The following is a 17,048-nucleotide window of genomic DNA, read 5'->3' on the forward strand; positions in this document are numbered from 1 at the left end:
CTGGTGGTCTATGACCAGCCACGAGATCTGTCTCCTCAACATGCTTCCTTACTTAGCTGAAGTCGTGAGGTCGTAAGGGCATGGGCCACACCAGGCATTTAATGAGGAAGAATCTGGGGGTCTGGGTGTCATCACGGAGCCTCAGTGGGGCCCTTCTCTTCCATCCACTGTCTTGGGTTGACGCTAACGTGTCAGACTCTTGAGGCCCGAGGCCAAGCTCAGCAGCCTGGACAGCTGTGGTTCTGGAATTTCCATATATGGGGTGGTGCTGTGCGCCAGCATGAGGCTGGGTCCTAACAGGGACATGGAGGCCAGAGAGAGGCTGTGTTCGGGAGGTGGACAGCAGGCTCCCTGCTGCCCTGCTGGGGTTCTCATGAATGTCCTGTGTTACAGTGCAGGGATTTCACGGCCCACACGGGGTATGAGGTGCTGCTGCAGAGGCTGCTGGATGGCAGGAAGATGTGCAAGGATGTGGAGGAGCTGCTCAGGCAGAGGTAAGCAGGGCGGGGCTGGCGGGGTCAGGGCGGATGGGGAGGGACGTGGTTACGCCCCCTAGAACCTAGCTGATATCAGAGCCAAGAGCTAAAACTGAGGAGATGGCTCAGTGGGTAAATCACTTGCTAAACAAGCATGGGGCCCCGAGTTCAAATCTCCTCTTATAGCAAGAGGGGATGCAGTGACAGAATCCCAGAATCTCATGGGCCAGCTACCCTGGAGTCTCTGCAGAGTGTACTATACTCATGTATGAAAGGGGGTGGGGGAGGTGGGGATGCTGTCCTTTGACCTCTACAGATACATTATGATCCCTATGCACCTGCACCCATGCACACTCACATGCACACGCCCATGCACACTCACACACACAAGCCAGAGCTGTCTGTTGTCTCCTGTGGCCCCTAGGCCTGGGCTTCCTCCGGGCGCCATATCAGGCAGCAGCCCCTTAGGGCAGGCCTGTTTTCAACTGACATTTATCCTCAGAAGGAGACGGGGCTCAACTTTTTCAGTAGCCATCTTGCCAGCAAAGTATGATGGGAGAATTCAGGTCCTACGCCTATGTGGGGGTCACAGGGAGCTGGCAGTGATGGAAGAGACACGGGGCTTGCTCTGTCCTTGCAGGGCCCAGGCGGAGGAGAAGTACGGAAAGGAGCTGGTGCAGATTGCGCGCAAGGCCGGGGGCCAGACAGAGATCAAGTAAGAGCGCGGTGGCTCCCACTGCTCCTCTGAGGACCCTGGGGACTTCACTCAGGACTTGGGGCTCTACGGATGTAGGGTAAACTAGGCAGGAACTGGTCAGCGGCATCTGGACTCTGTGGTGCCTGTCACCAGGCATTCCGAGGTCAGGGTCTTGTACTAGTTTGTGCTCTGGGAAGAACAGGGTACATGACACCCACCAGTGCGTCTCACCTTCGCGGCAGGTGACAGGCCCTACTCCTGTCTGTGTAGCTCTCTGCAGATCTGTATGAGGCATGCTCAGGGGGCTATGAGTCACCCGTGGCTGTCAGCGGAGTGGAGATGCCACCATCTGACAGCTTGATGCGGGTTTGAGCTAGGCATCTTGTGAAGGGGGGTGGGGCCCACTGGAGAAGAACGGTTGCGGGGTTGAGGCTCTGGGTGAGGCTTGCTTCTTGCTTAGAGAAGGCTAGAGGGACAGTGTGCGCCTGCCTTGGTTGTGTATGACCCCAGGATAGTCACTCCCTGTCTGAATCCCAAGTCCCTGTGTGTGAAAGGGGAGAGCTTGCAGTGAGCAGTGGGGTATCTGTCGACTCGCCTGCCCCACGCATGTGCCCCTCCAGGTGAACTCAGTACTGCTTACCTGGGCATTACAAGGGCCGGCTGGGCTTCCTAAGCCATTTTCTTCAGGCTGGTCCCTTAGTCCAGTGCGGAGACCATGGGGGAAGCTGCGTAGTGATCTAGGAACCAGGCTCCTGGGGGTACCCTAGGGGCAAGCAAACCCGCAGGGGGTGCTAGCCAGATAAGAAAGTGACCAGAGCAGGCCAAGGTTGGGGCAGGAGAGAGGCTGACCGGGACCCCCTCTAGGAGGAGAGGGCATTCCCATCTTGACTACTTGTAGACAAAGGCTCAAAGATGTGACAATACCCGGCACACAGAGCCTTGCACAGTGGGGTGGAGCCTACCCCTCCCTCAGAGCTTGACGCCTGCAGGTCCTGCTGATCCCCACACATGGGGGCATTCAGGAAGTGATGTCGCTGTCCCATGTAACACTGTTTATTTAACTGTGGACCACGTGTCTGTCATCTGCCCATGCCCTCAGTGAGCATTTATCTGTATCTGCTGTGTGTCCTGGCCCAGACTGCCAAGGACATTCAAAAACTCAACCCCCTGAGATGATCTCTTCTTCTTCAGCACTTTGCAGCAGACCCTCCCCACAGGCACCTCCTCCAAGAGGACCTCCGGATTGCCTCACTGTCAAGAGCGTGGCTCAGACAGGGCCATCTCCTCCATTCCAACCTGGAGGGCTCTTGATAGTGTTGTTAGTCTTAGGAGTCTAGATCGGGTTTGTTTCTCTGCACTGCAGGATTTAAAGGGTAGAAGAATCTGGAACACAACATGGAAAAATCTCAGACGTGGCAGACAGGATCAACTGCTGCAGGAAGGCTTTTGTTAAGAAGTACACACCAGTAGCCAGGAGATGGTGGCACATGCCTTTAATTCCAGCACTGGGTTCGAGGCCAACCTGGTCTACAGAGTGAATTCCAGGACAGCCAAGGCTACACAGAGAAACCCTGTCTCAAAAAGCGAACAAGCAAAAGTACATACAGCCAGGCAAACAGAAAGAACCCTGCAACACAGAGGAGGACTCAGGACCCCTAAGCCCAGGCTCTTGCCAGGCTAGGGGCCTTGTGTGTGTAGAGGGGTCAGTTTAAACAAAGGGATGGCTGATCGGACCACAACATGTCCTGATGCAGCTTTGAACTTCTTATTGACTGGTCTGCTAGCAGGGGTTGGGGGGCACACTTGGGACAACAAAGCCCTGTGTCGTCCTTATTACCTTGTTACCTACTTGTGGCCCTCCCCTGTCTGTCCTTCAGCAGGGAATGTGAGTGGGTCCACAGTGTTTGTTACAGACACTTGCGGGTGGGTGGGGGGGTGGTCCTTTCTTTTTTTTAAATGTTTATTTATTTTATGTATATGAGTGCTCTATCTGCATGTATAACTTTATGTGAGATCCTACTATAGATCATTGCAAGCCACCATGTGGGTGCTGGGAACTGAACTCAGGAAGGACCTCTGGAAGAGTAGCCTGTGCTCTTAGGCACTGAGCCGTCTCTCCAGCCCTGGGAAGTGGTGGTCCTTAGGAAGAGTCTGGCTGGTGGCCATCTTCCAACACCCGGTCCCCTCTGCCTACAAAACCGGGGAGCAGAGTTGAGCAGACGGAAAGACAGGCCTGAGGGTGAAGTAACTTCATAAATAGCCCACACTAAGAGAACTCTACTGGCTGCCTCCACTTCTGCAGTCCCCCAAAACCAGCGCTCCTGACTGAGGTTCTGGCCTCACACTAGCTTGAGTTTCACAGAACCAGGGGCTCAAGCCACAAAGATGAAAGGAAGTTTCAGTCACACCTTAAAATGAGTTTTTTCACACCTCATTCACATGGTACACCAGTGAACCGGCCTGAGGCCCTGCATGTTAGGGACAGGCTAGGTATTGCGGGGGTTTATTGTCACTGTCCACACCCCATGGCCAACCTTGCAGAAGGTTTGGCTTGGTTCTCTAGCCGCTATCACCCTTTCTTTCTCTCTACCTATCCCTACTGGGTCCTCTGGGTCTGCCCAAACCCCCTCCTTGCCCAGGAAGTGGTCACTTCCTCCCCCTCTTCCTCTTGCTGCCCCAGGAGGGTCACCTCAGAGGGTGGAGTGGAGCTAGGCCAGTGTCCTGTGAACCCCTCTGTGGTTACAGATGAGCAGTGATAGCCCAGGCCCTAAGGCCCACCTCACCTTCACCCCTCACAAACCTGAGTGCTGAGATTCTCCTGCCAGGGGATTTTGTGTGTGTGTGTGTGTGTGTGTGTTTTATGATCTCTGCTCCACTGAGCTCAAAGTGAAGATGTCATCGAGGAGGGTGGACACCCTGTTCCCAACCAGCTCCCTGTAGGCGCAAGGCCTGCTTCCAACCGGGAGATAATTAGCTTCCTGGCTGGCAGGTGGCCAAGGGTTGGGGATGCTAAGACAGGGAGACGTTCTGTGAGGGGAACACTTATCCTGTGAAACTAGACTCGAGCATAGATTTTCTGAGTCTTCTGAGAGCCAAGCCAAAAGGCCAACAGGAAGAACTGCATGTGTGGACATGGGCGGTAGCTGACCAAAGCCGGAATCATTCCAACCCCTATCAAGAGAAAGCGGGGTCACCACAGCAGACATCCCCTTCTTCCTCTGCAAAGTGGAAGGGCTGACTCTGACATTTTATTTTTAAGCTTTGTTAAAAATGTGTCTGTGTGGATCTGTGCAGGTGCCCATGGAGGCCAGGGGTGTGCGGTCTCCTGGAGTCACGGGGTTGTGAGCTGTCTGAAGCGGGTGCTGGGAATCAAGCTTGGGTCCTCTGCACGAGCAGAATGTGCTCTTAATCCGATCCATCGTTCCAGCCCTTGGCCTTGACATTTTGCTTCTTACCAACTGCATGGAGTCACTTTTTGCCTCTGTGACTCAGTTTCCTTATCTGTAAAGGGCAATAACCAAGGTATCTTGGCTTGTGGGTTTGAGGCTGGCCAGCCACTCTTATACTGAGTGTGTTGGCAGCCCCTGGAAGGTACAGAGTGAGTGGCCAGTGGTCAGGTCACGGGCAGAGGCCTGCACATCTGTCTGTCTGATGGCTCCCAGGCTGCTGGGGTTTTGTCATTCAGGGCAAGAGGCCTGGGGTAACTAGGACCCCATAATCCTCCTTCAGGCCTGGATCCCCAGGGTCCTGTCAGGTTGCAACTCCTCCTTGATCTCAGTTTCCCCAGCTGTCTAAGGACAAGAGGAAACTGCAGAATGGATTTGATCTACCCCAAGGCACAGGCAGGTGGGCTTCCATGAAAGGACACCTGGGAAATTGGTTATGCGATGGGTGTCATATGACAATTTCACCACCAGGGGGCGGGAGAGCGCGCTGCAGAGAGGCCGTGAAAAACTGCAACTTGGCTGCTGACTGATTCTAGTGAGCTCACTGCCATGCTCTGGCCTCAGTTTCCACGCCAGACCAACTGATTGGTTCCTCAGGCATCCTGGTGAGAAGGAAGCCGTGGCATTTTTATTTCCTTAGCTAGGTAGGGCCTACAGATGGTGTCTAAAGACCTTGGGGCAAGCTGCACCACCATGCACTTGTTTTGGGGTCCTTAAGAGACTCAGCACTCCTAAGCCCAAGCTGGGAGCAGAGGTACAGACCTCCCTCACCACTCATGGCCTGATGTGTGGGAAAGGACTCAAGCTGGGGTAGCCAGGCAAGAGACTCCTACCTGAGGTCAAGGGAGCAGCTTCTGCGAAGGGGCAATTTGGGGTTGGGGGAAAGACCAGGTGGGCTGCTGGTGCCTGGAGGGTGTCCCGGGACTGGCAGAGTTTGCATATGTATGGGCATGATGGACATGTAAAGCTCCTACCTTGCTTCAGGCCTCGATGGTACCTTACACTGGACTCACATTCTCAGCCATTTTGTGCTGCTAACTGCTCTCTGTGGCAGGGAAGGGAAGTTGAGGGCCAGGAGGCTTGCCTGGGGTCACACAGTGAGTGAGTGGCAGAGCCTGGTCATCTGGCTCCAGCGTCTACTGCTGTCATGTGTGGAAGCTCACCGTAGGAGGCCGCCCCTGATTTCTACACCATCCTCTGAGCAAAGCTCATGCCCCTCAAAGGCCCTGCTCCCGAGAGCTCAGACTCTCTCCCGTGGTTCCCATGACTCCTATACCCACTGCTAAACAGCAGTGTGCCCTGGGGTGGGAGTGCTGGCACCTCAGCTGGGCCCTTAGCACCACCTACGGCAAACAAGGCGGCCAGACAGAATACAGGGCATTTGATTCTGCCGCTTCCCAGCACGCAGTGAGGGCTCTTTAGTCAAGTGTCGATCGTTTGTTATTCAGGGCATGTTCACACTCAGGATGCAATTTTAAAATAAGGTTCAAGTAAACTGAGCCCAGTGGAGATCTCTGGGAAAGGGGGTTGGGGGTGTTTGAGACAGAGGCTTATTGTGTAGCTCAGGATGGCCTTGAACTTGTGGCCTGTCTGCCTCTGTTGCCTGAGCGCTAGGACTCCAGGCTGTGCCACTCCCCCACAACCCCAGGTGCTTCCACGTGCTCCTGCCTGAGCACTGTCTGGGCTCCTGTGTCCTGGGCTGCCTCTTCCCTCTTCCTTCTCCTTGGGAGGGCACCAAGGGGCAGCCTGCTGCCATAGCTCTCCCGGCCTATGACCCTGCCTCCCCTCTCCATAGCCTTCCAGGCCACCTGCTGGAAGGAGCTGGCCCTTCCTCTGCTTCAGACTCTTCCTGGCAGTATTGGGTACAGAAGCGCTAGGTGCCTGCCCGGGAGGGGACGGGAGCTTCCGGAGGACCCGCCCCTCTTCTTTAGGCATGCAAATACAAGCGGGGAGTCGGGGAGTGGAGGGTGGATGACTTCCTTTCCTGCCATAGCAAGAAGGTTTGATTGCTTTGTAATTTACAAAGGAAACTTTGTTTTCTAGAATGCCAGTTTGGGGTTCACAATAACAATGACCAAATAGTCCCTTGCATTCAGAGGCAGTGCATATGGCTTAGGACCCTCGCTCCAAAATGAAAGTACCATGGGCCAGGCAGGACTGCAGGGTTTTGCATACCGGCCGGCTGACCAGGACTTCTGTTTTGCAGTTCCCTGAGGACCTCCTTTGACTCCCTGAAGCAGCGTAAGTTCCAACCATCCCCACATGGGCAGCAGGGCCATAGGGTGCACCTCTCACAGGGGTGACTGGGCTGTACACCTGGGCTGGGGCCCAGCTTTATATCGAAGATGGGAGGGGTGGGAGGTGAAGTGTGAGGGAGCCACACCGGTCCAGGTGGAGACCATACTGTCACCCTAGAGACAGAGAATGTGGGCAGTGCACACATCCAGCTGGCCCTGGCCCTGCGTGAGGAGCTGCGGAGTCTAGAGGAGTTCCGTGAGAGGCAGAAAGAGCAGCGGAAGAAGGTGAGGAGGGATGGGGGGGCAGAGGACCAAGGAGGGGACGGTGGCTGAGGTCACCCCCGTTCTGGGGGCCAGTTGGGAAGTGTGGCTTGACGGAAGAGAGAAGGCGAATGTTCTAGTTTGCTTTCCTGTTGCTGTGATAAAACACTGACTTGGGAAGGAAGGTTTATTTGGCTTACATTTCCCGGGTCACAATCCATCACTAAGGGCAATTGGGGCAGAACTGAAGCAGAGACCACAAGGAAGGCTTACTGGCTTCGCTTCCAGGCCCATATTCAGATACATTTCTTACACAGCCCGGGCCCACTTGCCTAGGGATAGTACCAGAACAGTGGGCTGGGCCCTCCTATTAACAATCAAGAAAATGCCCTCCAGACAGACACACCCACAGGTCAGTCCAGTGGAAGCAATTCCTCAGTCCAGGGTCTCTCTCTTCCTAGGGGTGTCAAGTTGATAATAGAGACCAACCACGATAACAAGGTTTATATAAAGGCTTAGCTCTGGGCCAGAGTGCCCCGTGCCAGGAAGAGGAAAAGGTGCTTGGCCATCCCACTTCACAGACTGCAGAGGGTCAGCAACAGCGTCAGGCGTCCAGAGGAGCCCACTTGAGTTGAGTGGCCCCTGGGAGCTGGTCCTGAACATAAGGATTAGTGCTGCAGGTTCTGAAAACAGGCAGACTTGGGGGCCAGGGCTGCTCAACAGGGAGGGGGAAGACACTGCTCCAGGGGTGCAGCCCAGGCTTCGGGCTCAGCTCATCTGAAGGCGCTTCTGGTCAAGGTGCAGGGCACGGCTGGCCCCACAAGGGGTGGTTACACTGAAAGCAAGCGAGCGTCTCATCCCGGGCAGTGAGTGTGTAAGCACGGGTCTGGGGCAGCGTGTGTGTAAGCTTGGGGATGCTTCCCAGGGAGGCTGCAAGACTGTGGTAGGGAACGCCTCTCCCGATCCTGTGGCACTGATTGGCTGAACACCTTGGCCCCCTGGAGGGCAGAGGCTGTATTTCAGAGCTGGGGCCCAGGCAGCACCTGGAGATCCAGGAAAAGTCCTTCCCCTTCCCGTGCCTTAGTTTCTCTCTGACATCTTTTGCCTTGGGAACTTGACCCCTCACAATCAGGGCTCTAAGGCAGAAACTTAGTTGATTGTACACCCTGTCTTAGTTAGGGTTTCTATTGCTGTGAAGAGACACCGTGACCATGGCAACTCTTACAAAGAAAACATTTAATTGGGGTGATTCACTTATAGTTTCAGAGGTTCAGTCCATCATCATGATGGGGAGCATGGCAGCGTGCAGACAGATGTGGTGCTGGTTGGTTATACCTTGATATGTAGGCCGCAGGAAGTTGAGACACTGGGCAGTATTTTGAGCATAGGAAACTTCAAAGTCCACTCCCACCCCCACCCCTACAGTGACACACAAGGCCATACGCACTCCAACAAAGCCACACCTAACAGTGCCGCTCCCTGTGAGATATTACAAGGCCCGATTACACTCAAACTACCACATCCTGTCTGCCCATCTGGACAGCCTCAGTCTTCCAGGAATCTAAACAGGCTCTCCTGAGCTATCTCCAGAAACTCCCTGGACTTGAGTGTTTGAACAGGTGACCCCTTTGATCAGAGGCTTGTCACAGCATCTGGAAAACCTGCTGTGACAGGAGAGACCTGGTTGGGCTGCTGTGAGCTTTGTGATCCAGCGCGGTCATGTGGTGAGCCTGACTGGGTCTATATACACCCTCTGTGAGGAGAGGGACACATGGCGGCCTTGGCTGGCCAGGTGCACAGGCAGGTTCCTGTGACTGCTGTTGCTTCTGTAACCCGGTGGCTGGTCAGAGCCTCCCCAGGACCGCAGGGGACAAACTGGCTCCAATCCTACTAGCCAGGGCATTTTACTTACAATCCTCCTCTCAGCCTGTCCTGGCTGTTCCACTCCATCCAAGAAGCCCAGGTCGGGTGTTGTGCTGGGCCTGTGGTGTGGCTATGTGTGTGCATGCATACATGGATGTTCAACCTAGGGTCATGAATGGGTGAATACCAGAGTGTGTTGTGTATGCACGAGTGGCAGTGTGCAGTGTGAGCGGTTGGGAGATAGGGGCTGAGGATGGACTGGGTATGCATGTGTATGCCAGTGTCCACTCAGTGTGAAAGAAAGACTCAGGTCTCATGGATGTGCAAGTGAGGACGCTCTCCCTGGCTGTGACCAAGTCAGGCTGAGGTCCACGGTAAGGAAGCAGTAGGCATACCCACAGCCTAAGTTTCTCTGTCATTCTGTGGAGGGTAGGTATTGTGTCCTTGCTTGTTGGAGACAGGGTCTCACTATATAACCTTGGCTGGTCTGAAGCTGGCCTCACACTCCTAGAGCCGCTCTTGGCTCCACCTCCCAAATGCTGGGATTAAAGGTATTGTTTTGAAGAAGGTAACTCCAGGAGAGACTGAACACTGACACACATGCACACAGGAACATGATGTAGAGGTGTTATGTCCCAGGGACAAGGACAACCCCTCCTCTTGGCCTAGGGGAGCGCCTTGAGACCAGAGCCCCCAGCTCAGAACCTCATGTCTCCTGCAGTATGAGGCTGTCATGGACCGTGTCCAGAAGAGCAAGCTGTCACTCTACAAGAAGACCATGGAGGTAAATGGGAGGGCTCTGGAACAAGGCTTGCCTCAGACCTTGGTCCACTATGTGTATCGGCCTGCAGGGAGAAGAGACGTCTGAGAGGGCAGGTTAAAGACCCAGAAGACAGGGCCCAAAGACTCCATGGGAGGGATGCCTATTCCACCAAAGGCCCCCAAAGGGAGGGAGTCTGGGCTTAGGGAGCCTCATCCTAGGGTCCAAGTAGGGCATGCAGCCCTACAGACACAACTCTCTGCCCCTTCAGTCAAAGAAGGTATATGACCAGAAGTGCCGGGATGCAGATGATGCTGAACAGGCCTTTGAGCGTGTGAGTGCCAATGGCCACCAGAAGCAAGTAGAGAAGGTATGTAGGGTACTGGGGTTGAGGGGTGGAGATGATGCATGTCCAGGCACCCAAAGCAGGGTAGAGTGGGTAGGCAGGGAAGGGCTGCCATCCCTGGGCTGGATTTGCATCTGGGACCTGCTAGCTGCTTACCCCTTTCCAATTCTCAGTGTCCACTCTGTGCAATGGGTGTCCTCAAGAACCATGCTTAAGCACAGGTCCTCTATAGCATAGGCAACCTCTAGACAGGGTAGGAGTAGGTGAGTTATCAGGGCCCTTAACACCTATTGCATAGCCCAGAAAGAGCAGGGGGTTGTGGATGAGTTGAGCCCAGGTTCTGAGCAGCAATGCATGGAAGGCCACAAGGGTCTCAGCATTTGCATTTCTCATGTTTCCTGGTGGCTGCAGGTTTCTGCTTTTATTTTCCTTTCATGGAACTAGCCTGGTCCCCTCTGTAGCAAGGCTGCTGGTGAATGGTAGAATTCACCCACCCACACCTTGATGTCCCTGGATTTGCCAGGGAGGGTGCCCATCACTTCTGTGTAGCTTCAGGGCCAGGATTCCTGGGCTGGGACTCAATGCCACTCTTTTTTCTCAGAGCCAGAATAAAGCCAAGCAGTGCAAAGAGTCCGCCACAGAGGCAGGTAGGAGGCCCTGGCCACTCCTCTTCCCTCAGCTGGCGCTCTCCCACATGCCTGTGCGCCACTGGTACAGACACTATTCCTCATCACTCTGCATGTTTCTTCCTCAGCTACTGCCTGCAGTCATGATGACTGCCTGTTCTTAACATACAAAGATGTCACGCAGCCACTGAGTGGTGGTTAGCATTTGAGTCCAAGTCACTGGGTTCCAGGGCCTGGGATCCACAGGGTGATAGCCCTGTATCTCTCACTCAGTGACAAATGCTCACCTTCAGCCTTCCTAGGACCTGGCTCCCATCCTTTACCTGATGGCAGCATTTGCTCCCTGGCTTCCCATCCCAGGGGCAGATCCTTCTGCTCTGTCAGCAGGTGCCAGATGACCGGATCATGACTCTAGCTTGCTGGATTGTAGTACAACAGCTTGCAGAGGCACCCTCCTTGAGCCTCAGTTTACCATCTGTAAAGTGAGGGGAGGGGACACAGGAAACGGAGCAGAACTTCTGCACATAGAGCTCTGCTCCGACCTTTGGCACTCAGAGCACAGTGGAGAAGTGGAGAGTCACCCAGGAAAGGGCAATATGGCAGCTGTGTGCGTTGGCCAGCAGCTGGCCAGGCCCCTTGGGGAGGGGGCTCCCAGGACTTGGGGGAGGTCGTGCTGGGTGGGTCTCTGCAGGAGTGAAAGACAGAGGAGATCCTGTCATGGGACTTTCAGGGGAAGTCCAGGCTATCAGGCCTGCCTAAGGGTCCCTGTGCTTGCAGAGCGAGTGTACAGGCAAAATATTGAACAGCTGGAGAGAGCAAGGACCGAATGGGAGCAGGAACACCGGACCACCTGTGAGGCAAGTGGCCTGCTCCTCCACATACACCCCCACTCTACCTGTGGGAATTGGGGCTGGGGGATGGTACTCCTTCATTCCACTTCTAAGTCACCTGCTTGGCTGGTGCCTAGGGTCTGTCCCCAGTACTTCCTATCTGGCCTTATGCCCTGGATTCCTTTGCTGCAGGGATATATTCTTCATAAAGCCCAAATGGAGCTTTGATCTGTGACCTATTGATGGACAGAACCAGGACAGAGTCCCATGCCTCTCACTAGCCTCCCTTCTAGGACAGGGGACTTGATGGAGATGCAGCAAACAGGCATTCCTAACAGCCCAGCCTCCCTGCAGCTGCCCTAGCTAGAGGCCGGGGTGGGGACCTCCAGGGCTGCAGCAGACTGGTCTGCACTGGCCACCTGGTCTGGCCCCACCGTCCTCCTTCCTCCCCACAGGCCTTCCAGCTGCAGGAGTTTGACCGGCTGACCATCCTCCGCAACGCTCTGTGGGTGCACTGCAACCAGCTCTCCATGCAGTGTGTCAAGGATGATGAGGTGTGTGAGGAGAGGGCACGTTGGCGAGCTCAGGGCTCCTGGGGCCAGCAGCATCTCCCCAGACTTCTTTAGTTCACACACGAGGCTGACAAGGCCTCGGGAACATTGTGCTCCGACACTCAGGGCACCTGTCCCTTCAAGGCTGTGTCCTACTCTCCCCAACACAGCAGAGACTTGCTGCGGGCTGGAGAGGCTCAGCTCCAGGCTTGTGGGAACCTGGTCTAGGTTCTCTTACACTGCTTCCCCATCTCTCTCTCAGGGGCTCCGTCACCTTACAGAGCCCAACACTCAGGGCAGGTCAGGGTGCATCCTACCCCAGGTCAGGGGCTGCCACCTACACCAGGGACCCGTGCAGCTGTGACCACTCCTGCCGATGGGCTCACTGATCCTTGTGGCAGCAGAAGGTGTGGCCATGCTCTAGATACCCACAGACTCAAAGCCCAGAGTGACCTTCACATGCCACTTCCCTTTTTGTTTTTTTGTTTGTTTGTTTGCTTTGTTTTTTGTTTTTTGAGTTCCCTCATCTTAAAACATGGGCCTTAGAAGAAAGGAGTGATCCGGGGCCTCTTGTTAGGGCTCTGAGCTCAGGTGTTCAGGAAACTTCTGAACATCAGCCAGGTCTGTAATCCCTCTGGCAGGCCAGACATCCCACGGTTCCTCTGGCCAGGACCGAAGCTGGACTGTTCAGACTCAGAGGCAGGACTATCTATAGTAAGGCTAGATTATCAAGGTGATTATGGCAAGGGCAGATATTGGGGGGAAGCCTGGACACCTTTGTTCATTCCCTGCCCCTAGCTCTATGAAGAAGTACGGTTGACACTTGAAGGCTGTAATGTGGACGGCGACATCAATGGCTTCATCCAGTCCAAGAGCACGGGCAGAGAGCCCCCAGGTAAGACCCAGCCTGAGGGCAGCTCAGTTTCCGGAGTCAGGCCTGGCTGGCTCTAGACTTGGCCCAGGCTTTTTGGAGCCTTGGATGCCAAGCTCAGGCTGGGGTGACTCACACTTCCCTATTGGGTAGAGGTAGGCCACACACAGGCTGGGGGACACTACATTCTGGGGCTAGGCTCTTAGCTTATTTCCCTAAAGGTTTAGAAGGAAGAGCTGAGTGCACTAGTGTTCTCAGGAGAGGAGGATGGGAAATTTTATGTAGGCCGCAGTAGAGTGGTCTGCACTAATCCCGGGCCTGTCCAGTTGCATAAAATCATGTATCCAGAATATCCATTCTGGGCTGGAGAGATGGCTCAGTGGTTAAGAGCATTTGCTGCTCTTCAAGAGAAGCCATTCAGTGCCCAGCACCCACATCAGGCAGCTCACAACTGTCTAACTCCAGCTCCAGGAAATCCAAAGCCTCTGGCTTCCACATGAACACATACACATCTATACATAATTCAAACTAACATCTTGGCAGCAGCCAGTGGATCTCTGCGACTGTGAGGCCAACCTGGTTTACACAGAGTCCCAGGACAGCCAGGGTCACACAGAGGGACCAGGTATGGACCAGCCTGCCTCGCTGCGCTAGGCCTCATGCATTTGCTCTCTACAGCTCCAGTGCCTTATCAGAACTACTATGACCGGGAGGTCACCCCACTAATTGGCAGCCCCAGTGTCCAGCCATCCTGCGGTGTGATAAAGAGGTGAGACACACTGGGGCTGGCCTCACCTGCCCTTGACCCTTCCACATCTCGTGAATGACTGAACAGCTCCTGTAGGTCTGGTGCCCTGTCCAGGTGCAGGGCATTCCACGGAGATATTCTATGATCAAACTACCCTCAGGGAGCCCTGGGTCCAAGAGGATCCAAGTACCAATCACTCACATTACAATTACTCACCAGTGACTATGCGGACTCCTGGACAAGCACCTCATCTTGTCCCTTGTCCCTACCGGGAGGCAGGATGGTGTCTTAACCGTCAGGCAGCAGTGGTGGCCCTCTCCAGCTGGCTTAAAAACGGCCCAAAGCCCAGACATCTGGAGAATTCACAGGCTTTTATAGGGCCACCTCCCTGGCCTGGCTGTTGTCAGGTGCCAAGTCCTAGTTCTGTGCCCTGTGGGTGACCCAGTCTAGTGTCCATGGGCCCAAGGAAAGGGAGACTTCCTCTGCATGGAGTGGGGGCGGGGAGCATGTGGGGATAGGGCCCTATGGCTGCAGGTGCCGAGAAGACCACAAGTGTATGGGAGGAGGGTGCTCAGAATGGACAGACGGCCAGCAATGGTCTGTGGGGTGGCCACAGGCTGGTAGAGGTCCTGGGGCACTGAGAATTCCAGTCAGTCCCTTTGCTTCCTGTGAGGTAACGAAAGCCCTTCCCCTCTCTCCTCCCTTCCTCCAGGTTCTCTGGGCTGCTGCATGGAAGTCCCAAGACCACGTCTTCTCAACCTCCTGCTGGTGAATGAGGGGGAGGGCATCCTGGGACAGGGGACATGTCTTCCACCTAAGACCCCAGTGGGGAGGACTCCTACACAGCATAGATGGAGCACTAATGCCCCAAAGGGAAGGGTTATACTGTCCAAGAGTGAGGATGAGGGTAGGATCGAGCCCCACCCCAGCAGTCTCTGGGAGCACCGTCCTCCGAGAGGGGCTAATCTGAGCCTCATCCTGCTCCCAGCTTCCACGGAGAATCTGGGTCCCACTCCTGATCGGAACGAGTTGGTCTATGCAGCCATCGACGTGCAGGCGACACAGGGAAACCTTACCGCATCAGCCCAGGACTACCGGGCGCTCTATGACTACACGGCACAGGTGAGGTCTTCACCCTCTGGCTCCAGGGCACCCGTGCGTGGGAACATGCCTGGGGTGTGGGCATTTAGACCAGCACCAGAGACTGGAAGAGTCGAGTGAACACCTGCTGGGCTGACAGCTGCGCCCATCTGCACATGTGGAGTCCACAGGGCTGCTGGGGATGATGGGTTGGGGGTCAGGCGTTATTTCCTAGCTGTGGCCTCAGAGAGCCACAATGACCAAAATGAGTCCGTGAGCTGCCCTGGAACTGATTTCCAGGTCGTCAGGGCAGCCGCAGAACAGCTTTGCTGAGATGGAGTCCAATGCTGGCCCTGAAGCGAGGGGTGTGGCCCTGGAAGGCAGGAACTTCAGTCAAACACCCAGGGGGCGTGTAGGCAGGCCGGATAGGGGCTGTACTGAGGTCACATTCAGGGACACAGGCCTGTGGAGTACTGGGGTGCTGAGGTGACAGCAGATGTCTCTGTAGTGAAGCCTAAGAGAGCGTGCCCTTGGGGTGTGACAAACGCCTTTGAGATGCTGCAGTGGTTGGAGCAGTGAGAAGCCCAGGACAGGAGGTCTCCATGACAACCTGAGCAAGTTAGGAGGCCAAGTCTCTTGGGGAACCCCACAGCCTGTCTATCTCCAAAGGAACTACCCTGGAGGTCTGAGCATGAGTCAGCAGACTAGACACCCTGGGACAAGCATGCATGGGCTGCCAAGGAGGGGTGTGCCAGACCAGAGCCCACCCAGGAGGCCCTCCCATCTCATGCTCTTGCCATTTCTTGCCCAGAATTCCGATGAGCTGGACATTTCTGCAGGAGACATTCTGGTGGTTATCTCGGAAGGAGAGGATGGCTGGTGGACAGTGGAACGGAATGGACAGCGTGGGTTTGTCCCTGGGTCCTATTTGGAGAAGCTCTGAGGAAAGAACAGTAGTACCCACGCACCTCGGCCCTGACGGTGAGGTCAGGACTGTTCTCATCACTGCCCAGGCCTCGTGGGGCCAGACTCAAGCTTGGTTGCCCTAGGGATGGGATGGGTGCTGGCTGTTCCCAGTGCATTTCTTCCAGAAGGAATAAAGGGGCACATTCTTCCTTTGCTGGGGTCCTCCTCTCTTACCCGTGTCCAGGGGCTCAATTCAGAAGCTAGAGTCTATGAGAACAGAGCTCTGCCACTTAGACAAGTCTTCAGCTGTGCTCAGTCTCAGCAGCTAGGAACAGGAGAGGCCTGGACCCAGGTGGCCGAAGCTCCCAGGCTGTCAGAGCTTCACTGATCCCTGGACAGCCAGGAAGATGCAGGTGTGTGAGGCTGGAGAGTGGCTCAGGAGGGCTGCAGAATGAGATCAGGCATCCTGCGGCAGGGGAATGGGACCTCAGAGAGGCAGCAGCAGCTTGGATAAGGCAAACGTGTAAACACAGGACATCGGCATACTCAGAGGACACTGGGAATAAGAACACTGTTGGGGACAAGAAATAACCGGTGGGTGGCCCGGAGGCAGCTCACGGGGGAAAACACTCAGGTTCATGGTGTACAGCCCTCAGTGGCCGCCCTCACCATCTACCAGCGGAAACTCCTGCCCTCGGTGTCCTTCCCTGACACGCCCTACCCCCTGTGAGAGCTGAGCCTGCACCACAGAAGCCAGCTGTGGGCCTGTGGCTTACTCACGGACACTGGCTGCCTATCCACGTACCTAGGCAAATGTCAGATGCCAGAGGCAAAACTGTGAGCAAACCCTGGCCTCCAAAGGAGGAGCCGGGAGTTGTGAGCGGCTCCTCAGCGTTCACCACCAATGCCTGCCTCCACCCTCTGATCTTCCTCAACGGAGCGGAAAGGCGGGCGGGCTTAAGCAAGGATGCCTCGTCACAAGGCTGGGCCTTTTATGGGTTCTGGTCTCTTTTCCATCTTAGGGTACAAAGACCCCCAAACAGCTGTCTGGAACCAGGGCTCTGAGCTGAGGACAGGCTGTTTTGGGGGGTGGGGAGGGTCCAGCCATCACTGCTTCTTGGCAGAGTATGTGGCAGACAGAATGGGAAAGAACCAGATGATGCTGACATCCTTCTGGAAGTGTTATTTTGCTCATGAACACCCTTTGAGGTGACCAGACACCACACCCACCTGTGACACATCAGATACACACACAGGGATGTTTGGAGAGTGACTTAATTCAGGGCTTGGTCTCCTCCCACGAAGGACAGCAGAGCTAGCAAGTGAAGACTCAGCCACGACAAACCTGCT

The 17,048-nt window shown here is 55.2% G+C and overlaps 1 protein-coding gene across 1 annotated transcript; it reads left to right on the top strand.

The window, feature by feature from the left end:
* The first annotated feature begins 390 nt into the window (after positions 1-390).
* Pstpip1 (proline-serine-threonine phosphatase interacting protein 1) lies at positions 391-15,910 on the top strand. Its single transcript, XM_059266924.1, has 14 exons — positions 391-494; positions 1,117-1,191; positions 6,826-6,860; positions 7,035-7,141; positions 9,702-9,764; positions 10,012-10,110; positions 10,688-10,733; positions 11,490-11,569; positions 11,998-12,096; positions 12,892-12,988; positions 13,643-13,733; positions 14,425-14,480; positions 14,701-14,834; positions 15,604-15,910. Exons 1-14 carry the CDS (start codon positions 460-462, stop codon positions 15,733-15,735), a joined length of 1,149 nt encoding a protein of 382 aa, XP_059122907.1. The 5' UTR covers positions 391-459; the 3' UTR covers positions 15,736-15,910.
* Positions 15,911-17,048: the final 1,138 nt, after the last annotated feature.

This window comes from Peromyscus eremicus, chromosome 7 (genome assembly GCF_949786415.1).
Source record: "Peromyscus eremicus chromosome 7, PerEre_H2_v1, whole genome shotgun sequence".
Taxonomy (NCBI): Eukaryota; Metazoa; Chordata; class Mammalia; order Rodentia; family Cricetidae; genus Peromyscus; species Peromyscus eremicus.

Excerpts from the sequence above, each read along its gene's own strand:
- Pstpip1 (XM_059266924.1), top strand. The coding sequence starts at position 460 with ATGTGCAAGGATGTGGAGGAGCTGCTCAGGCAGAG. Across the intron at positions 1,192-6,825 it reads GGGGGCCAGACAGAGATCAA|TTCCCTGAGGACCTCCTTTG; the intron begins GTAAGAGCGCGG and ends TCTGTTTTGCAG. Across the intron at positions 7,142-9,701 it reads AGAAAGAGCAGCGGAAGAAG|TATGAGGCTGTCATGGACCG; the intron begins GTGAGGAGGGAT and ends TGTCTCCTGCAG.